Source organism: Lagopus leucura, unplaced genomic scaffold (assembly GCF_019238085.1).
Source record: "Lagopus leucura isolate 7727_CA_CO unplaced genomic scaffold, USGS_WTPT01 Super-Scaffold_100014, whole genome shotgun sequence".
NCBI classification, from domain to species: Eukaryota; Metazoa; Chordata; class Aves; order Galliformes; family Phasianidae; genus Lagopus; species Lagopus leucura.
Genome location: NW_024962268.1, coordinates 10,308,451 through 10,331,176, shown reverse-complemented (window position 1 = coordinate 10,331,176; position 22,726 = coordinate 10,308,451). Strand labels below are relative to the sequence as shown.

At 46.6% G+C, this 22,726-nt stretch overlaps 1 protein-coding gene across 1 annotated transcript; it reads right to left on the bottom strand.

Moving 5' to 3' along the window:
- Positions 1 to 20,503: 20,503 nt before the first annotated feature.
- On the bottom strand, positions 20,504 to 22,301 carry MCIDAS (multiciliate differentiation and DNA synthesis associated cell cycle protein). The gene is made up of 5 exons (XM_042875520.1): positions 21,858 to 22,301; positions 21,687 to 21,759; positions 21,230 to 21,414; positions 21,013 to 21,123; positions 20,504 to 20,578 (listed from the first exon to the last, which is right to left on the bottom strand). The coding sequence occupies exons 1-5, from the start codon at positions 22,299 to 22,301 to the stop codon at positions 20,516 to 20,518; spliced, it is 876 nt and encodes a 291-aa protein (XP_042731454.1). The 3' UTR covers positions 20,504 to 20,515.
- Between the last annotated feature and the right edge of the window lie 425 nt (positions 22,302 to 22,726).

The following is a 22,726-nucleotide window of genomic DNA, read 5'->3' as shown; positions in this document are numbered from 1 at the left end:
AAAACTGCCCTCAGAAGATTAACAGAGCCCAGTCCATAAATGTTAAGGTTTATTAAATTCCATCTACAATATCCTATTCTATGCCTCCCTCACTCCTTAGATCTGACATATACTCTTTACTTCCACTGTTTATCATTTAGCTGACAGCTCATATTTCCAATAAAATTTACACTGGGGTGGATATATTTTAAATCCAGCTCTGTCACTGTTTGGACAATTCCCTATTAATTCACGTAATATTGGAAATTGTAGCATGACTTTCCAAACAAAATTTTTTTTAGTCAGTAAAACCAGCTCCTTTTCTCATACTCGCTCCTCCAATCAAAGACAAAGGCATTGCACCTCCTATAGAGAACAGACTATGGCCCATGATATCACCTTACCTGTTTCTGTCATGGTAAAGCCAAAAAAATGACAAGTGTGCAAAGAATTGCGCAGACAAATTTTGAACTCTGGCCCTGGGCAGCTTGTTTAGCTGGATATTGTTCCTGCCAGTCTGAACAGCCTCTACGCATGATCAGTATTCCTATCAACATGACTTTCCAATTTACAAAGCAATATACAGTTTTTCTTATGCAGTCAGGTTTCTCATCAAACCAGAACTATTTTATTTCCCTGCTTTGGATCTGTCTCTTGTTCCTACTGCCATCTGGATTTCCGTCCTGGTTTTGGCTTTTTATCATCTCAACTCTCTAGTTATGTGATTTTCGCTCCTGTTTTTTACCTGGTTCCTACGTTTTGCCTCTGGATCACGATTAACAGATGGCCTGGACATTTTACTCCTAAATGTGTTAGTGCTGTTTTTGTGATGCTTGGATTGATGGGGAAAGAAATAAAGAAAAAAAAACCTTAGAAATTAAGCTCCTCCCATTCATTTATTGACAAAATACACATATAGAATAAACTGCCATCTTAGTTGAAAACTTTTAAATGTACCTCTGCAATGAATATCCTTTGAGTGTGAGCCTGATTCTCTACATAGTGAAGAAGGAGAAACAGGGGACTCCCCAGAAGCGTTCTAGGCCAGGCTGGATGGGGCTGTGAGCAACCTGGTCTAGAGCAAGGTGTCCCTGCCTATAGCAGGGGGTTGGAACTAGATGATCTTAAAGGTCCCTTCCAACCGAAACCACTCTATGATTCTATGATTCTTCTCTGCTTATTCTTTGTCTCTTTTTGTCCTAGTCCTCAGGCCAAACAATGTTCCCTCAGAGCAAGCAGGATTGCTTTCAGAGCCACAGATTCCAGGAAGTGAGGCCATACTACTGTATGTCACCTACTTCAGTGCACTAGATGATTTTAAGATTATTTTATTTACACCTAAGTGTCACCAATTCAGTGTGGAATTCACTAACATCAACACTAACTACAGTTCATCCGATATTTCTTTCCCTACTCACTTTTGCTCATTTTCAATCATTTTTTTCATTGAAGGAAGTAAATTTCAGTGAATCATAACCATTGTGTTTCTGCCAGTTCCCATTTAAGTGAGCTTCGCCTGAGCTGGAATCACACACCTCTTCACCTGAAGTAGGACCTACAGCAGTAAAGAAAAAGCAGAGTGCCAAAACCACATCTGTGGTTCTACTGTCCTTATTTTGATGAATGTTCCGAAGACTAACAGACATAAGAAAACATTCACGTGGGACCCAAACCTGAAGTTTTTACTTAAGTTATTGACTTAAGTAAGCAGCATTGCTAGTTTAATTAGCCACAATTGTGCAAAACACAGTTAAACATATTTTTATCAATTCCATCAGTTTGCATAACCTAGCACACCTACTTTCAGCTGGCATAGGGCTCCACACCAGCTAAGGAACTGATGAGGTATTTGTAATAACAGTCTTTACATTCCTGTCTCAATAGTGACCCAGTGATGTGCTAATGTGGCAGTGTAGTTAGTTGCTGGTGTATGAAGTGCAGCTAACTAACAATACACTGCCTAATCACCACACACAGCGCTAGGTGGACACTAACTGCAGAGCTTCACAAACATTGCTCCTATTTCTTTTCACAGACCTTCATTTAGAAGATTTGCAAGGCATATTACTTGCTTCATTTGTGTGCTCCTATAATAAACAGATTTTTTTTGCCTTCTGTAAAATGCCAAGATGAGGATGAACTTAGTATTTTGTTGCCTGTGGCAGTATGTGTGATAGAAGTTTGCAGTGTAACATGAATCAAAAGGATTCAATTGATTCAATGAATCAATTTGCTCCCAGCCCACATCCTCCTGAGAAATAATACTATGTCCTATTCAAATAGTGCTTCCTGATGAGACTACATACAGATTTTTAGGACATCTATGGTCACAAATTAAGTTATTTTGTGAAGTAAGTGGAGAAGAAAAATTCTAAAATGGACTTCTCTTTTCTTCTGTAGAATGGAAAGGTAACTACTTTTTCAGATATAGCCTTCAGGTAGTTAGTGAAAATTTCTAATTATTCATTAAAAATAAAACTAAAATAACATTGATTGCATTTGCCAAATATCACTAAACAGAATTTAAGAAAAAAAATTTTAAATCATGTAGTTTTTAGTTGTGATTATTCAGCTTTAAGAAAACTTCCAGAGAGTTTAAAGTTGTTTGAAATTACTACTGAACTAATAACTAACTGAACTAATAGCTACTGAACAAACTGCCTATCTCTTTCAAGTATTTCTAAACTCCTGCTGCCTTGGTATCTATGTGCAGATGAAAATCAGAGACTGAATCAGTCAAAAGTTCTCTCAGTTCTTTGGATAACGGGAATATTATTCCAAAAGTGAGCCAAAAATACATATAAAATTAAAAAAAACAAAACAAAACAGAATCAATCAAGGTGATGGAAAAGATTCTACACATAAAAATAGCAGCTCTCCAGTTTGATGCTAAAGGTATGTGGAGCAGGATAGCAACTGCATGTTAGCTGATGTTAAGAGTTTCAACCAGCTAACATACACTGCCACCCCACCGCACACTGCTGGAAATCCGATCTCTAATTCCGATCCAAAGTGTCCTCCTCCACACAGCGGCAGTCTGTCCCTGCAGCAGGTGGCAGTGCGCTAGTGGCTGCCCATTCAGCACAGCAGCCGCTAACTGCACACTGCCTTCCCACCACAGGGTCCATGCAGAGTGAGATTTGTCATGAAATGCACGTGCCTAGAAGACATATTTTATTGCTTACCTAAATTCAGCACTGTGTCCTCTTTTGAGATTCGTGCTCTAAAGTAAACATGCATACATATATATATATATATATATATATATTCAAGCATATATATATATATATTCAAGCAGTAAATGCCTTCATGGCACATGTAAGTTTCTGATTCGGTAAGACTTGAATTACAGTAGTAACACAAAGCCCATGTGGAGTGTGACAAGAATCAGATCCCAGACTGTCAAAAAAAGGAACAGAAAATTGTTGTTAACAGATTCTCACATGCACCAGTATGTTATCTCCACTTCGTATTACACACACTTGTTTCTGTCCTTTTTGTCCATGGGCAACTACATCAGTAATTGCAGGATCCCAGGCTTGACAGTAAATGAGCCTGGAGTCTAATTCACGATAGTATATTTTCTTATTCTGAAATAACAATTATCACTAATTACTTCATAGTAAAAATTAACTTCAGGTGTTGAGGCACACTGTGCCTCCATTTACAGCTATGAGAAAAGCCTGAAGACCCCAAGAGTCAAGTTCAGAGATACAGGATGGGTGGAAGTAACACTTTACCCCCAGCACTCGTGTTGATGGAAAGCCCTTTGAAACAATGCTGAAGACATCTGCTGAGTTAGGTGTTTTATATCAAATTGAGTGAATAACAAATGCGAAGCTTTTCCCTTGCTTCTTTAAAAACAGCTCCTAGATCACTCAAATTAAATTGCACCGGCCCTGAATTCTCAGTACAATACACCAGAACATTCACTTGCCTGAGTGCTGCTGTCAGCAGCTGCAGAACAGCACTGGTTTAACAGACTTGTGCTGGTTCCACAGGATGAGCCATCTCTGCTGTTCCACGATGCTCTTGAGCGAGGCAGTCTGGAGCGCCGTGAGCAGCTGTTGGCACCTTGGGACAACAGCCAGCTAACATGCACTGCCAGGCTGCAGCGTTCCGCTCCATCTCAGCCACCAGCTGCCTCCAGCCCCTTCTCTTGGAGCCCCATCTCTGCTTGCTTCCACAACACAGCTTTTCCCCTGGTGTCACCTAAGTACAGTATCAATTTTGGAGTGATATCCTCAGCATGCTGATGGCAACACCACACTGCTCATCTCCCACTTCAGCACTTTCAGTGTGGTCATTGTTTGTTACAGTGCCACCCACTCCATCACGTAGTCTCACCAGGTTTTGTTATTGGTGCCTTCATACACAAGGTACCTGTGCCTTGCATCCTGCACTTTGGTGATGGTTCTGAATCCTCCCCTCAACAGCTTTACCATAGTTTGTGTTATTTAGCATTTCAGATCCTGCAGTTAAGAAGGTGTAAGTATTAACAAGAAAGTAAAAAGCTGTTTCTCAAAATCACATGCTAGAGCCTCCTCCTTTCTCTCCCCCAGAAATACAGAAAGGGAGCACTTCAGCACAAGCAGCCAAGAGCAAACATCTGTTCTGCCCTTACCTCAGCCGTTTTCTGTAGGTGTTGCTCCCTGCTCCACTCAAGGGCTTTTCTAAGCACACTCATAACTCTTCCTTGAAAGAAAAGAGGCACTCAGTGGATGCGCGGTTCCCAAAGGGGCAGCAGCTCCTCCCCCTCCATCCCTCCATCCCATCCCTCCTGGATGCAGACAGGTGCAGTCCTCGGGCAGCGGCAGCCCCGCATCCTCACAGGGCGCTGGGACCCCAGGCGCCGTTATCCATAGCCGGTACTCCTCTGCCCTCACCCACCCACCGGCAGACTTTCCTCCTTCCCAGTCCATCCCTGCGGACCTGCTGAGCCCTCCGTTTGAGCGACCTGACCGCAGGGCTCCCGCAGTGGCACAGCCCAGACGGCGGGCAGATGTGAGAAAGGCCGGCTCCAGACACGGCCCTTGTAGACAGACGGCCCCGGGGCAGCGATGCCACCCGGCCTCCTCGCACTCTCCGCCGGCCTCCGGCGCTCTTTAAGTGTCCGCGGGCGCGGCCGGCGAGGCGGGAATCCACTGCTGGCCCGGCCCGGCCCGGCGCTGCCCGCCGGCGGGACGCGGCGCGCCCGGGCTGCGCGGCGGCGCCAAGGAGCGGCGGCGGCGGCAAAGGAGTGCGGCGCGGCGTGGCGGAATCCCCGCGACCGCGGGTAGCGAGGCGGGCCGGATCCGTTCCGTGCCCGGGGCAGGCAGGCGATGCAGGACCCCGACGCCGGGCGGGGGCGACGCGAGGCCCGCACCTGTCCCGTTCTTGCGGTGCCGGCGGGACGGGGGGCTCAGCGCGTGAAGGGCAGCGCGCAGGGCTGCTTCTCAGGGCTGCTGGCAGCTTGGGCCTTGGAATCCTGTTGGAGCAGTGTTTAATCGGATCCCAATAAATAGCAGGAGAGAAGAGCAGTTACCAGCACACTTTTCTTCTGCATTTTATTCAAAGTAAGTTCTGAGCGGTACTTTGTCGGCGTTTGTCGCATGCTCCAGCTTGTGCAGTTACACCACTTGAGTTCTCAGCTGGCAAGAGCTGAGGGACACACAGCTTGTCAGGAAACCCATTTTTCCTCATGCTGACTTCTAAGTTTTGGAATTACCATTAGAATCACAGAATCATTGAATCATTTGAATTGGAAGGGACCTTCAAAGGTCATCCAGTCCAACTGCCCTGCAATGAACAGGGGCACACAGCTACACCAGGTAGCTCAGAGCCTGGCCTAGCCTGGCCTTGAATGTCTTCAGGGATGGGGCATCCACCGCCTCTGCAGGCCAACCTGTTCATGCTTCAACATCATTACTATAAAAAGCTTCTCTTCTACCCAATCTTAATCTCCCCTCTTTTCGTATGAAACCATTTCCCCTTGTCCTATCATCATAGCACCATGACTGCTCAAGGGACTGTCCCCTTCTTTCCTGTAGCTCCCCTTTAGATACTGAAAGGCCACTCTCAGGACTCCCCAGAGTCTTCTCTAACCAGGCTGAACATCCCCAGTTATCTCAACCTGTCCTCATATGGAGATGTTCCATCCCTTGGATCATTTTTATGACTCTTCTCTGAATACACTCCAACAGGTCCAGGTCTCCATGTCTCATTAAAATGTTATTTTCCAGGACTAAGAATATAGTGCCACATATGAAATGGACTCAAATTTCCGTTATTTATGTTTTCACTTTTCCCCAGAAGAAGACACTTTCCAATTGGGAAAGTGATAGTTGACAAAGGAAAATTTTCCCTGAAAAATCTCTTCATGTCATATCCCGCTTTCCTTGTCAATTCTGTAGCATGATGTCTGGATGAGGAGATCATACAAGCAAGGCATGAGTGGAGAATATATACTTATTAATAGCTCCGTTCTCAACAAAACTTAGACAGCAAGTTGTAGAGCTGTTACGCCAAATGAGTGAAAAACTGTTTCAGAGGTGTCGTTTTGTCATCTCACTGCTGGTAAGGAGACAGTAAAGGACACGCAGGCTATCAAGTGGCTGAGTCACTCAGAATCACTCTAACACTCAGTGTAAAACAATAAGGAGAGCAGGACTTATGCCACAAGGACTTGTTTGCCAGGTGTTCGTTTAACTGAAGATGAACTCATCTTACCGAAGTAATACTCAAGCAAGCATTGCCAGCCAGTGCTTCTCTGCATAGTCACTGCCTGGAGTCAGCACTGGCAAGTGCCGCAGAACCAGCTCGTGGAAACAGTCACCCATCCATCAGCAAAACTCAAGCAAAGTGCATCCAACAGTTACTTACCAGACCACTTCCCGGGCCTCTAACAAAGCTTTAGCTTCCTAAAACTTACTGAGAAGTATATTTCAGATGAGCAAATCAGTAACAGTGCAATTTTAAGTGAGAATAATTTGCCTCATAGTGCAGTGCTCTAAAGGGTTTATCATCTGAGAGCTTTATGGCTGCAAAATGCAATAAAAACCTGAAGTTTTTGGAGTCAGCAAGCATTTGTTTGAGTGAATGAGAGTTAGAATTAATCAAACTTCAGTGGAGGAAATGTTTAAAAAAAACTTGAAACATCCTTAATCTAGAATAATTATTATGAAACTGTTGTCCAGTTGTCAGAGTCAAGTCAGACTCTGTTCCCAATTTTATGGAAAAAAAGAAAAGGGAGAAAGAGAGAGGGAGAGAGAGAGCTCTGATATAGTTGCAGATTGCTCTGTAACTTCTCAAGAAGTCTTCTCAAAATCTTCTCAAGAAACCAATTACAAGCACTACCAGAAGTCTCCTGTGGAATATGATAGTTATTCTGATTTTCTGACACTTTCAGGATACATTTGTACAGTGTAAGCAATTCCACATTCATTAAAGGTGACTTCTTCATTGAAGTGCGTAATATTTTGGGAATGATGTGATAAGTGAGAGCTCTATTGCCACTTACAAACTGGGAATGAATTATAAACAGTGCAACTTGGTTTTAGAAAAGCTGCCCACAGGTGAGCACGTAACTTGAAATACTACCAGCACTTCACTAAAATTTCTTCAAAATGAAATTAAATGATCAAATATCTTGATTTTTCTCTCACTTTTTCTCCTTTTAAGCTCCACATTATGGAACACATGCAGCCAATTGCTCCATTATTTCACTTACATAGAGGAAATGTGGGTTTGCATTGTTCAGATTCTAGCTCACTGTTAAGCACATTCCCTTAAAATCGGAATGTAAAAACCATGCAATTTGTCTTTCTGGCAGCAGATGGTGCTAATATGTTTTGGTTCACCAAAGCCAAGTTCAAAGTCTTGCAATTGGATTGTGGCAACCCCCCACTGTCAATACAAGCTGGGGGATGAAAGGATGGAGCACAGCCTTGCTATAAAGGACCTGGTGGTGCCAGTGGATGGGAAGCTGGACATGAGCCAGTAAAATGCCAGCTCAGCCCACAAAGCCAACCATATTCTGGGCTACATCAGAAGAAGCAGGGCCTTCAGGGCGATGCAGGTCATCCTGCCCCTCTACTCTGTGCTGTGAGACTTGGCTTGAGTACTGCATCCAAATGTGGAGTCCTCAGTACACGGGAGACACGGATCTGTTGGAGCACGTCCAGAGGAGTGCAACAAAAATGACCAAAGGGATAGAACATCTCTCCTATGAGGATAGCTGAGAGAGCTGGATCTGTTCAGCCTGGAGAAAGGCTCAGGGGAGACTTGAGAGTGGTCTTTTAGTATCTAAGTTTCAATACCTAAAGATGCAGTAACACAACAGACTCGTTAGCATTGTCTGCAGTGATACGATAAGAGGAAATGGTTTCAGACTAAAAGAGGAGAGACTTAGAAAATATAAGAAAAAAAGTTTGTTACAATAAGGATGGTGGGGCAATAAAGCTGGTTGCCCAGAAAGCTAGTGGGTGCCCTGTCCCTGGAGACTTTCAAGGCCAGGCTGGACAATGCTCTGAACAACCTGACCTAGCTGTAGGTGTCTGTTCTCATGGCAGGGGAGTTGGACTGGATTAAGAATCCCTTCCAATTCAGATGGTTCTATGATTCTATCAGCTTCAGCATACTTTGAGATAAAATATCATTTTTTTCGTTTGAAGGTGAGATGTGAACATGAACAGCAAGCTTCACAAAGTCACCAGACAATTAAGGCATGGCAGAGTCACCACATTCAGGAAAAGGTGAGTTCATCACATGCAAACTGAACAAGAAGAAACAGGAGCACAGGTGTCTCAGTATATAATAATAAGAATGCTTATTGACAGAGGTGATGCTAAAATATACTTACTTCTAACAAGTAAAAAGGTCACAAGATCTCATCATTGAAAACTGTCTTAAAGTAATGGATCAAAGATTGTCTCCATTTCAGCAAAAGAGAAACAAAAACAAGATTTCCAAAGGCTAGAGAAACTTTCCTGACTAAGGAGAACAGTGGACATGGGGTGTGCCCTGGTCTAAAGCAATACAAATGGTTTTCCAGAGAGAGTGTAGTTACTGTCTGTGATACCCAACTGGAGAAACTAAAAGAGATGTAACCAATTGTGCAAGAAAGAAAGGAAGTGACTTTTTTGGAAATTGAAGAGATAAATCTGAATATGATTCATAAAGATTCTCTTTTGCTCTTTGAAATATGTAGGGGAAAATTGTTTAACCCATTTTGATGAAAATTTTATTCCCATCAGCAGTTGCAAAGTGATGAGAAGTTTCTGGAAAGTGTGGCTTCCTAATAGCTTGAAATGGAAGTATCTGTTTTATGAGAAGCTCACAGTGGTCTTGAGGAATTGAAAGATTTTTCTTCCTCTGTTTATTTGTGGTTCTCCTTAGTTTTCAGCCACTATTCCAGAAAGATCCCAATCTTGTCTACTCAGACATGTCAGGGCTGTGAGTAAATTAGAGGAATAGTTCTTATGGTACAGAGCAAACTCTGAAGTCTGATAATAGACTTAGATAATGGTTTCCATTTGCAAGGGGCAGATTTGATTCTCAAAAACATACCTGTGCACTATGGTGTACCACCTTTACATTCTTCTGTTCTTTGTGCGTTTGAGCCACACAAATGACTTAAACTTCTGTTATTTTCAATGTTATATTTAACAGTGAATACTGTCTTAGTTCACAAGCTGTGTAAGTAGATCAGTGTGGGAATACAAGAAGAACTATTCAGAGCAGCAGCTGCGAAACAAGATGAACAGCATGAGAACCAAGGATACCTCTATAAGAAGAGAAGAAGCAAAAGGAGCAGCTCACAGCTCTGATTGGGTAAGCACCCGCAGGCACGGTTAAGGAGTGATTGTAAAATACTCTGTTGACATGTAAAGGTGGATGGGAAGGTTGTAAGAACAAATGGGAAAGCTAAAAAAGGAAACTTGTGAATGTATATCAATGAGGTGAGAACTTGTAAGAAACAATTCAGATCGTTCACATCTGAGTCCATGCAGCAAACACTGCAGATGAAGATCTCTTTAATTCAAGCAGGAATTTGTGTTAGCTGTCAGTCTGTGGCAAGACGTGTACAAGATTTTTAATTGTTCTGAAAACAGAAGATAAGAAAAAAGGGAAAAAAAAAAAGAAATCACTGAAGCTAAGAAAGCTGACAAAGAAACTGGCACACTAACGAGTTTTGTCAAGCAGGTATTCCCTTTATTACAGTGCTAGGTGCATGGGGGATTGCTCCCACCAGGCATCTACACCAAGAGAAGCAGTGACTACATATTTAAGGGTATAGTAAATGAATATATATGCATTTCATTCCAAGGACATGGGCAGCAATAACATCTCTGGTGGTCATGGGATGAAGGACGAGGTCATGCTTGCTGTAAATTTCCAACCTTTTAAGGGGAGTAGACCAAACTGGTTCTCACTGATGTTACATTGAGCCAAGGCATCTGTTTTGCCATTTTATCTTCAACAGCGGGACATCTATTCTACTTTCTTATCTTCATTTGACAACAAGCTTTGCAGCCTCCTCTGCGCTCTCTTCTTGAGCTTACATTTATGCAAGCCTCTGTCCTTCAGCTTATATCTGTTCAAGTTATGTGAGATGCTGTTCTCACAATATAGAAAAGCTGTTCTCATGATTCACCATTTATCAAGTGATAATGCTTGGAGGGCTGCATTTTAGTAAAGTGTTTGGCCTTTAATGCAGAATACTCTTGAGTTCCAGGATTGCTGGTTTTAATGTGGCTTTTAGCCTTCCTAAAACAATACAATTCATTTCCTAAAACAATACAAATCAATTTCGTCAGTATTACATTATAGTAATCACCCCTTTTCTCTGTTCATCTGGCAGATGAAGAGCTATCCTTTTAGGTGATACCTTTTCAGGCCTTTCTGCAAAGTTTCCCCCTTCAGTGTATACTCCTTTTTTTTTTTTCTGTAACATTAAGAATTCAGTTGGGTGAGACACTGCTGCAAAGACTGTCTTAGTTAAGGCTCACAGAACAGAATCCTGTGCTTGCAGTTTTTTTAGCTTGGCTGAATTCCATCCCAACAACAGAACATCTAGGTTTCTTGCCAGCTGCCAGATATGTACCTAAATAATATTTCAACCTGGAATCCAGAGATTCTGGATTAACCAACTGCCAAAATGCCACCAATATCCATTTCTTTCCAAAGCGTTTCTAGCCATTTCTATTGGTAGCACAGTACTTGGTATTGGTAAAAAAAAACAAAAAAAAAATTCAGAACCCACCTGCACATTATCCTGTGTGACCTAATCTAGGTGTCCCTGCTCCAGCAGAGGGATTGGATTGGATTGGATTGGATTGGATTGGATGGGATGGGATTGGATGGGATGATCTTTTGAGGTCCCTTCCAGTCCCTGACATTCTGTGATTCTGTGTTTACCACTTGTTTATTCACATGTACTCAGTGACTTCCAGTAAGATGTGGAATGTAGCTCCGTTACAGTACTTGGGAAGCATAACTGTGTATATGCTTAACAGTTTATATTATTACTACTAGGCATTTCCTAGTGCAGGATGCTTATTGAGGAAAGCACTGAGGAAAAAATGCACGTTATTCTCATCATCATGATACACTGATAAAAACAAAAAAAGAATTACCACATGGGAGCTTTGTTTTGAAAAGGTACTTACAGTTTAGGATACAACTTCAGCTTCATTGAGGGCTGTAGTACCACCACTGTGAAAAGGAGTAGAGAGCTTCCATTCAGTGCTGGGCAGCTGTACTCTCTGAAGAACTGTCTGAAAATTCATCAGATTGAAACGTGAACTCAAAATTGTCTGTGAAGTACAACTGGACTGTGAAGAAAACAGTTCCACAAAGATCAGACAATTTAATTGAAGCAGTTCTCCATCCAAAATCAATTTGAATTTGTTTACAAAATTGTTCCTGAAATTCTGTGGCATCTGCATGCCATGGAGACCATCTCTAATTTCAGTTCAAGAAAACAGTATTAGGGGAATTGAGTTGGACTATATTTTAAGCTATTTGTCTTTTCATTTGAGTACTACAGTCTTTGGATCATGTCAGTAGCTACTATCACAGATAATGTAACTCACTATCAAGATGCTGACTTTATTGTAGATGTTCATATATTTCAGCTCTTTCATCCTTCCAAGTTTCTGAAACCATTCTGAAATGGTCAGTGTACAAATACAGTCACGTCTGTCTACCCACAATGTTTAAAATGCTGTCCCCTCACTGCAGATATGAGTCCATTACAGCTTGTCTCAGAGGAATGTTTTTCCTTCAGTTCTGCAATGCTGTATTCCTGAGTCCACTCAAAGACCCAGTGAGGTAAAGGAATTGCTGTGTGAATTTCACCGGAGAAATAACTGCATAACATACGAAAAGAGAGGAGCACAGTACTAATGTATGCATAAATTGAGCTGTGTTGGGGGCTATCAGATAAAACAAGAATAAAATGACAGAAAACATTTATCAATAAATATATCTGAAATTGCATCAGTAACACCTTTCACACAAGCAACCCACTGTAAGAGGTTGATCTATTTTAAAAGAATGCAAAATGCCCAAGGACATATTTGAAATCTAAATGTGTTTGGAAACCTTATCTGTGATTCCCCTTCCCCTTTGATTAAACAAGTATGTTTGCTTTGCAATAGAATGTGCTTGGAAGTGTTTTATTTAAGCAAAGTGACTGGTTATCTTATGGGGCAGTTTTCAAAAGCATCTGATGCCCCTAATGTATTTTGTTCACTGACCCTTTCTCTGTGCTGCTTAAGACTCGGAAGAAGGATCCTACACAGAAAACCTTTCCCAGTGATCTAGAAGAACATGATTACACAGGCACTGAGTTTCTCATTTTTGCATCCAAATCTCCCATTCTGTACTAGCAATTGGATATATGCAAAATGACAAGTGAAAAAAGCCCGCTATGATTGCTTCCAGCTCAAAGAAAGTTTTTTCATCAGCATAACTGAAAGTGTGTCTATGAAGTTCATGCCTTCCTATGCTGCATAAGCCTGACTCAAAAACCACAGAGCAGGCCAACAGTCTCCTTTATTTCTTTGAAAGGGCTGTGGAAATATGAACAGCCCAGGAAGAATAGTAGAGAACTTTCAGAGATTGAACAGGAACTTGGGGGTTTCCAAGTTGAGAGACATTGTTGGTTTTTTTTTCAAAATATTCATACTTAGCATAGGATGCCAGAAGTGTGATAAACTGAGTTACAGAATTTGTGTAGAAAATGACAACTTGCTCATCTACTTTTTGGGAAATCAGGAAAATCCTTTCTAAATATCCATGTCTCTAATTCTTCTTCTGTGAGAGGTTGGTCAGGGTCAGTGCTCCTTGCACTGATGTTTTGCCACATTCTATGTTCTGTGTTCTATGTTCTATGCTCCATGTTACAGTTCTATAAAGAAAAAAAAAAAAAAAAAAAAAAATTAAAAAAAAAAAAATTCAATATGAAAAAAAAAAAAAAAAAGATATTTAATATAGTTAGCTCTGTTAAAATATGTTCCCTTTCTTTTTTACATATTTGGGATATTTGGCCATGAAATTCTGAGTCTTCTACCAGAAGGAGAAACAAGCAAGAAGGATAGACACTTTCAAAAAACATCTTATGGCAGAGACTAAGGTTACAGAGCATGCAGCACAACAAGTTCTGGTTTTGGTGTTCTGAGCACTTTTGAACTATCAGCACAACTTTGAAAAATTATCTTTGGGCAGAGACTGTAAGTTTACAGAGCATGCAGCACAACAAGTTCTGGTTTGGGGACTCTGGGCACTTTTGAACTATCAACACAGTAGAAGGCCAGCAGACAAGCAGACTTGGAGAAGAGAGGAAGATGATAACGTGTAAATATACTGTCAATCTTTTTTTTTCCATTTAGTTTAATTTGAAGTTATATGAGCTCTGACCAACAGGAACCGTTTCATGCATTTTTAAGCTGGTGACTTGATAAACCGGGTTAAAACTTACCACCAGGTGCTGTGTTCTCCTAAATTAATGTGGGTAAGTAAAGCCTCGTCTTTCTGCCTACAGCACTGCACAGGCACCCATCACCACCACAATGTAGGAGCTCTCTAAAATGATCGCTACCTTCTTTCTTGTTGAGAAGAGACAAAATGGAGTCCTCATTTTTTTCCAGACTGTTTGCACAAAGAAAACAGTCTTTTCCTCTTAACACCTAAATCTGTTGTACACTTTCCTTCCATTGATTGTTTTGTCCTTGTGGATCTTCCACCAGCAGGCTGGAAGTTTCCTTGTTGCATGGAAAATGAATTTTGAGAGAAACAATGATTGCACACAGAGAAACAATAGCTTGGGTGAAAAAAAAAAAAGCTTTCTAAATCAGGAAAAGCCCGACGTTGAATGGAAATTCTGTGCAGATAAATGCTGTAGAAGATTTGCTGGCTGAAAGAAGAAAAGGCAAGGCAAGGAAAGGAAGGGAAAGGAAGGGGAGGGGAGGGAGAGGGAGGGGGAGGGAAAGGGGAGGGGAAGGAAAGGAAAGGAAAAGGGAAGGAGAGGGGAGAGGAGATGGGGGAGGGGAGGGGAGAAAGAGAGAAAGAAAGAGAGAAAGGGAGGGAGGGAGGGAGGGAGGGAGGGGGGGGGGGAGGGAGGAAGGGAGGGAGGGAGGAAAGGGAAAAAAAGAGAAAGATCCCAAAGTCGCCAAGATTCAGAGGTGAATTGTTTGGGAAACATCCAATGGTAAGGAATCAGACATACAATGGCTACAATATTTCATTGCACCTGCTACACAAAGAAGTGTAAATTGTAATAACTCTTCCACTTCTGGGCACTTAAAACGATAAACAACCTATTTAGGCTAGCATCTTTCTGATTACATAATCATAAGCTCAACCTTTTTTTCTAAGTCCCAGCACAAGGCTTGTTATGTAATTCAGAAGACCAGAAGCTTAAATAGCTTTGCCCCATGCTTTGGGGCACACAGCTTGCCCCACACAGAGCACAGAGGCAGTTCTACTGAGTTGTGGGGTTTCCCAGCATGTGCAAAGCTGTGCTGGTGGTGGTGGAGACATACCTTTCTCAGGACCTGATGGAATGGCTCCACAGTGGGAGCATGTAGAGGGTCCAAGCTCCACCCCTTTTTATCCCATGCCTGCTAGAAGATACAGAGCTCAGCAGTCCTTCCATGTCAGAGCTGAGGAAAGCAGTCCTGCAGCTGCATTTTACTGTGTTGGACGCTTGGCATCTATTAATGGGGTTCATGCATGGCAGTGAGTGGATACTTTAAAATAGCACCTTTACATTTTAAGGGTGTTTAAAGGGTAACTCTATAGCAATGTAACTGTTTATGGTTTATAACCCTGTGGTGTTACATGCCAAAGGTGTCTGTGTCTGACGATGCTCCTCAGAGTGGCAGTGGGAAGTGATTCAGTCTCATTAGCCAATTAATAGTCCAGTTAATGAAAACAAAATGAATGAAAACAAAAACAACAAACAACATAAGTGGCCATTCCATGTTACTTTTGGATCATCATACCGGGACACCTCTAACACAGAGCACTATGAGTGAAAGCAATCACAAGAAACTTTTGAGCATGTTAATCATGGAATCACTCAGGTTGGATAAGACCTTAAGGATCATCGAGTACAACCATGGACCTAACCATACTGCCCTAACTCTAACAACCCTCCACAATCATGTTCCTGATCACCACATGCAAATGGTTTTTAAACATCCAGGGATGATGACTCAACCACCTCCTGGGGAGCCTATTCCAGTGCTTAACAACCCTTCCTGTAAAGAAGTTTTTCCTGATATTCAACCTGAACTTACCCTGGTGCAACTTGAGGCCACTTCCCCTCGTCCCGTCACCTGCCACCAGTGAGAAGAGACCACCCCTGCTCTCACTGCAATCACCTTCCAGGTACTGGAAGGGAGCAATAAGGTCTCCCTTCAGCCTCCTTTTCCCCATACTAAACAGCCCCAGTTCCTTCAATCTCCCCTCGTAGGCCATGTTCTCCAAGCCCTTCACAAGCCTTGTTGCCCTTCTTCGGCCTTGCTCCAGCACCTCAGTGTCCTATGTACTGTGTACACTGTGTACTGTGTACAGCGTACTGAGGTGCCCAAAACTGAACACAGTACTCGAGGTGAGACCTCACCAGCGCCGAGTACAGGAGCAGGGTGACTTCCCTAGTCCTGCTCACCTCACCATTCCTGATACAAGCCAGGATGCCACGGGCCTTCTTGGCCACCCGGGCACACTGCTGGCTCATACTCAGCCAACTGTCCATCAATACACCAAGGTCCCTTTCCATCAGGCAGCTTTCCAGCCACTCTTCCCCAGGCCTGTAGGGTTGCCTGGGGTTGTTGTGACCAAAATGCAGGACCCAACACTTGGCCCTGTTGAAATACGTACAGTTAACCTTGGCCCATTAACCCAGTCTATCCAGGTCCGTCTGTAGTGCCCTTCTCCCCTCAGAAAGATCAACACTGCCTCCCAACTAGGAGTCATCTGCAAACTTACTGAGGGTGCGCTCAATCCCCTCATCAAGATCATTAATAAAGATGTCAAATAGAAGCTGCCCCAGTACCGAGACCTGGGGGACAGCACTCGTGACCGGCCACCAGCTGGATTTAGCTCTGTTGGCCACAGCTCTTTGGATCTGGTCATCACCCAGCGGAGCATACGCCCATGCAAACCAGCCAGCTTCTCCATGAGAATGCTGTGGGGGACAGTGTTGAAGGCCTTACTGAACTCCAGGTAAACCACATTGACAGCCTTACCCTCATCCACTAAGCGGGTCACCTTGCCATAGAGTGAAATCAGGTTTGTCAGACAGGCTTTACCATTCGTAAACCCATGCTGACCGGGCCTGATCCCCTGGTTGACCTTTAACTGGTCCATGGTGGCTCCCGAGATTATCCGTTCCATAACCTTCCCGGGCACTGAGGTGAGACTGACAGGTCTGTAGCTACCAGGATCACCTTTCCAGCCCTTTTTGAAGATGGGCGTCACATTTGCCAGTCTCCAGCCTGCCGGGACATCCTCGGTTAGCCAGGACTGCCAAAGAATGATGGAGAGTGGCTTGGCAACCACATCCTCCAACTCCCTCAGCACTCTAGGGTGCAATCCATCCGGCCCCATGGACTTGTGAGTATCCAGCCTTCAGAGCAGGTCCAAAACCACCTCATCAGAGATAAAGCAGGGCCCTTCTGTTCCCCATCCCTTTCTACCAGCGCAAAGGGCTTTGTTCCCAGGGAGTAACAAGTCTTACTATTAAAGACCGAAGCAATGAAGGCATTAAGCTCCTCAACCTTATCCTGATCCTTGGTCACCAAGTTGCCCTTGGCATCCAACAAGGGATGGAGATTCTCCCTAGCCCTCCTCTTGCTGTTGATGCGTTTACAAAAGTATTTATTGTTTACCTTAGTGGCCAATTTCAGTTCTAGCTGGGCTTAGGCTTTTCTAATTTTCTTCCTGCACAGCTTCACTACATACCTGTAATCATCATACATAGCTTGCTCACTTTTCCAAAGACCATAAACTTTTCTTTTGCTCTTGAGTTCCAGCCAAAGGTCTCTGTTCAGCCAGTCTGGCCTCCTTCCCTGTTGGCTTGTCTTCCGTGACTTGGGGAAGGTCAGCTCCTGCACCTTTAAAATAACTTCCTTAAAGTATTCCCAGCCTTCCTGGGCTCCCATGCTCTTCAAAAATAGCTCCCATGTGATCCTCTCAACCATGGTCCTCGAAAGCCTGCCCTCCAGAAGTCCAAGGTGGCAGTTCTGCTGACTCCCCTCCATGGTTCAACAAGGATCTAGAAATCTAGCATCTTGTGATCACTTTGCCCCAGACAGCCTCCAACCTTTATATCCCCCAAGAGATCTTCTCTGTTAACAAACAGCAGGCCCAGGATTTTGCTTCCCCTCGTTGTCTCCCTCACTAGCTGTGTCAGGAGTTTATCTCCCACACACTCTAGGAACCTCCAGGACTGTTCCCTATCTGCTATATTATAAATACAGCAGATGTCTGGGAAGTTGAAGTTCCCCACAAGAACGAGCGGGAGTGACCTTGAGACCTCACCCAACTGTTTATAAAGCATCTTGTCCGCCTCTTCATCCTGGTAGCAGACTCCCACAGTAATATCAGTCTTATTGGTCTTCACTTTTATTCTGACCCATAAGATCTCAGCCCTATCATCACCATCATTAATTTCCACACATTCACATTCTTTCTTAACATAGAGGGCTACAACACCACCTTCCTGCCTTGCCTGTCTCTTCTGAAAAGTCGGTAGCCATCCATCACAGCACTCCAGCTGTGTAATTCCACCACATTTCCATGATGGCAGCTGTATCATAGCTTTCTGACCGCACAATGGGCGCCAGCTCCTCCTGTTTATTACCCATGCTGTGTGCATTAGTGGGGCACCTGAACTGGGCCTCCTTTTGAGTGGCAGTAGCCCTAATACCTTCATGACCGTACTCAGGTTTTTCCATAGCCACAAACCTCACGTCAACCCTCGTGTTCTCCTACAAAAGGCTGAGTTGTCCTCTTCCTTCACCAAGACACAAGACTGTGGGATCTTACTAGCATATCTCTCTCCTACAAGCACTGGATGTGACATACAGGCTCCATTCCAGTGACCCCGGTTACACCCCCACCCCCTTTCGTTCCTAGTTCAAAGGTCTATGAATGAACCTTTCCAACTCGCGTCTTAAGACCCCTTTCCACCGGTGGGAGAAGTTACTCCTATCGGTTGCCAGCCAGCCTCGTCTTGTGCAAACAGCAGAGGTCAAAAAACCCAAATCCCTGCCAGGCACACCAGGCTCTGAGCCAGGTATTAATCCATTGGCCCATTATATTTAGTGCCTCATTATTCCCTATAACTGGAGTGATAGAGGAGAACAGAACCTGAGGTGCTCCCAAACCCCTTACCTCTTATCACCCTTTACCTCTTTATTGCTTCTCAGCCTTTTGGCTAAGATCAAGTGTAGTGTAGTGTAGTTAACTGCAAGATTAAGTGAATGAGCATTTACCTTTAGCTCTGAAAAGACAAAGCAGCAGTAAAAACAGTGCTAGCAAAAGTCATAGAGTGATCATTTTGTTGTTGCAACCTCCAGAATTCTGCATTTCTTACATGTCACTAGGAATGTCTATGAGAATTATGAACTACATCTATATATGTATCTCTCTATATATACTGCATATATCTATGTCTGCATACAGAGGAAATATCTGTACAAGCTACTTTGTGTAATCAGTTTACGCTCTGAGTGCAGCTCAGCACAGGTTTTCTCTCCTGCCCTCTCACACAGTATTTCTGCCACAGTAATAAAGGTCTTTCTCTAAGAACTGAATGACTCTGTACTTGTCCCAGGGACAAGCCCTCAGCATCCCAACCCCAGCCCTGCTGCAATGTCACTGCCAGAGAGCAGGGCCACAGCTGCTGAATGATTGCAGTACTGGGGGACATGGATGCTGGAGGTCCATAGGCACTGAAGGACCACAGACACTGAGGGTCTCAGGCGCTCGGATCTCTACTGTCTCCAAGGAACCACATGCACAACACTGAGGGCAGAGCTGCAGCTGCCCTAAGACATGTTCCACTGAGACCATGGAACATGGATGCCACCACAGTGGTACAGCACAGTGCTGCTGGTTTTCTGCTAGCCTGTATGGCATTCTGGGACATCCAAGTGTAGAGAAGTGGAAAAAACAATCATTTCACAGGTACCAAATCTCCATCCTGGGCAAAGAACGGTGCCTTCACTCGTTCATGGGTCACAGGAAAGGAGTGGGGGGGTCATTTTGTGCAGTTGGTGTTTCAGCTCTCCAGCCATGGGGGCAAGTGACACATATCCACTCATGAGACTGAGTGTCAGCAGCACTTCTTGCTTCAGGCAACAGCACTGAGCAATAGCAGCAGTGTGTTCCACCCTGAAGTTTTCTGCTTGGGCACAGGGAGCAAAGGAGCTCCATGTGGAAGCACAGCTTGCTGCTGGACTTGCTCTGATGAAAGAAAATACGTAAGTGTAATGCAAAATGCTGCAGTGCTAAATAAGTACAAACCAAAGGCAATTTTAGGCACTGTTTAATCATCGCACTGAGTGCAAGCACACATGGACAGTAGCAGACATGAATGACAAGCTGCAATTTGTAAACACTGTGGATTTAAAACATCACGATGCGGAGGGCAGCCACATCCAAATACACTGGAGGGCACGCTCGTTGTGGCACAGGCTGTCTGCACCCGCTGCTCTTGTCACAGCTGTAGTTTTCAGCAGCCGTTTTCCAGCGACGATTCTGTGTTCCACTGCGCAAGCCGGGCAGATTTGCGCAATACGGTGGCTCCGCGTCCATTAGCCCGCATACTGACGGCGAGTTATCAGCCGGGCCGATGCAGCTCTCCCCAAATCCCCGCGCCGCAGCACCTCCCGAGGGCAGGCAGCCGACCGGCTGCTCGGCCACGCGCGTGCACAGCGCTCTCTCTTCCCGCCCTTCCGCAGCGCAAAGTCCTCGGGCATCCGAAAAGTTGCCCATTCTCGCCCCAGAGAGCAGCGCTGCCGGGAGGGCACCCCGCGGGCTCTCAGCGCGGCACCCATCGGAAGCGGTACCCTCCGTCGGCGGTGTGCAAGGTGAACGCGTTGCCCTGCGGGAAGGCCAACGTGCGGATGCCGCCCTGCTCGCCGAAGGCCACCCGCAGACTGCCGCCGCCTTCCAGCTCCGCGTCGCCGGCGCTCAGCGGGACGGCCGCGCGCGCGGTGCGCAGCCCGCGGAAGGCGCCGTGGAGCCGCGGGCGCTTGGCGGCGGGACTGCCCGCCAGGCTGCGCAGAGCCGCGCGGCACTGCGCCGACACCGCCCGCAGCATGCCGCCCACGCCCGCCGCCTCCGCGCGCCCGCAGCACCCGGCGGGAGGAGGAGGAGCGGGAGGAGGAAGAGCCGCGCCGCCGGGGCGCGCCGGGAGCATCAGCTTCTGCCGGAGGGGAGAGAGGCTTCAGCGCGCCGCCCCGTAGCGCCTCGCCCCGGCACGCTCTGTGCGGCCCGGCCGCCCCGCGCCCCGCACTGCCGGTGGGCGGCACTCACGTCGAGCACCGTGGCCAGCTGCCGAGCCTGGTTCGCCAGCTCCTTCAGCTGCACGTTGCTCTCCCGTAGCGTCTCCAGCTCCTCCTGCTTCTGCGCCAGAGCCTCCTGCAGCTGCGGGCACGAGCGGACAGTGGGCGCTCGGGACAGCTCCGGCGCCTGAGAAACACGGGGACGTGCCAGCGTCCCCAGCGGGATGACGGCTCGGCCCAGGCCCTACCTGGCTGTTTTCCTCCAGAGCATCTCCAAGTGCCTGCCCTTGTCTCTCGGCCGCGTCCCGCCAGCACGACTGCAGGGATTCCGGGGGCTGCGGGCGCTCCACACAGGTGCCGAAGGCCACGTCCTCGCCGAGGGAGAAGTCGAAGTCAGCGCAGTCCGGCGGTGGGGGCACCCAGGTGGAGGCATCTGGAGAGAAAACCCAGAGCGTGATGGCATAGGGCTGGGGGTTCAGACCCTGACTCACCGTCCCCGTTCTAAGCACCCCCCGGCGGCCGTGTCCCTGCTGTGCGCACTGGCCCCACCTGGGTTTCAGTTCTACCCCCAAGGGGACGCGCTGCCGTGTCGGCCGTCACAAGCATCCAAACACCCGAGAAAGCAAAAACAGAAGCAGACCGAACGCAGCACGCAGACACTGCGTTACTCCACATCTGGCCAGGAGAGGATGGACATCTACTTGCCAGACATAAAATCATGGACAGCATCTCTGAGATCCTGGAAATCGAACTCCGGCTCATCCTGCAGGCACGGGCCCTGGGGACGAATGAAGACCGGTGAAGAGGTGGAGTTGGCTCCGACAGCCGCAAAGCTCTCGCACTGCCGGAGCCGCGCAGGATGACCTGCGGGGTTACCTGCGGTGGGGCGGCGGGGCCGACCATGGCGGCTGGGAGGACGGGGCCGCGGGCTACCAGCTCCTGCCAGTCACGGGCGGCGTGCGCCGTGGGCGGCGAGAGACGGCGGTGAGAGAGAGCTGGGGCCGGGCCGGAGGGGCCGCGGCGGGGCCGGGGCTCAGGTCCGCGAGGGCTCAGCCCCGTCGGAGATGTCCCCGCCGCCGCCCCGCTGGACCGCGCGGGCTTTTTAGCTCCGCGGACGGGCGGGCCCGGCGCCCGGTTGGGGCAGATGCTGCCGAAAGCCCGGCGGCCGCCCTGCTCCATGCCGTCGCGTCGCCCCCGACCTGGCCGACGCCTCTGCTCCGCTCCCCGCTCGGCGCGCAGTGGGGCCGCGGGGAGCCGGGGCCGGAGCCAGCCCGCGGGATGCCCGCCCGCCTCCATCCCTCTGCCGGGGCGGGGAACCATCCCGCCAACCCCGCGCCCGCGCCCGCGGAACCCGCGCCCGCGGTGCCGCTGGGCTGTCGGGGCGGGGCGGAGCCGCCGCGCAGAGCCCCCACCCCGAGCGCCGCATGGCCGCCCCGGGCCCGGACTGCCGCCGCGGGTCTCGGCGGGGGGAGGTGGGCGGGAGTCGGATTGCGCGCTGGGGCTCCGCGCCGTGGCTCCGCGCCGTGTCGGGGCTTTCCGCTGAACGGCGTACAACGGGGACAGACAACCTGACCAGTGGCATCGTGCACGCGGTGTGGGTGCGGTCCCCCCTACGCACCTCTATACGCGGACGGGCAACGAAATAAAGAAAGATCGCTGTCGTGTTACGTCTCTCCTGTTGATTTTTTAAACTTGCTCTACCTTTTTTTTTTCCCTTTATTTTTTCCCGGCCACTTGGCTGGGAG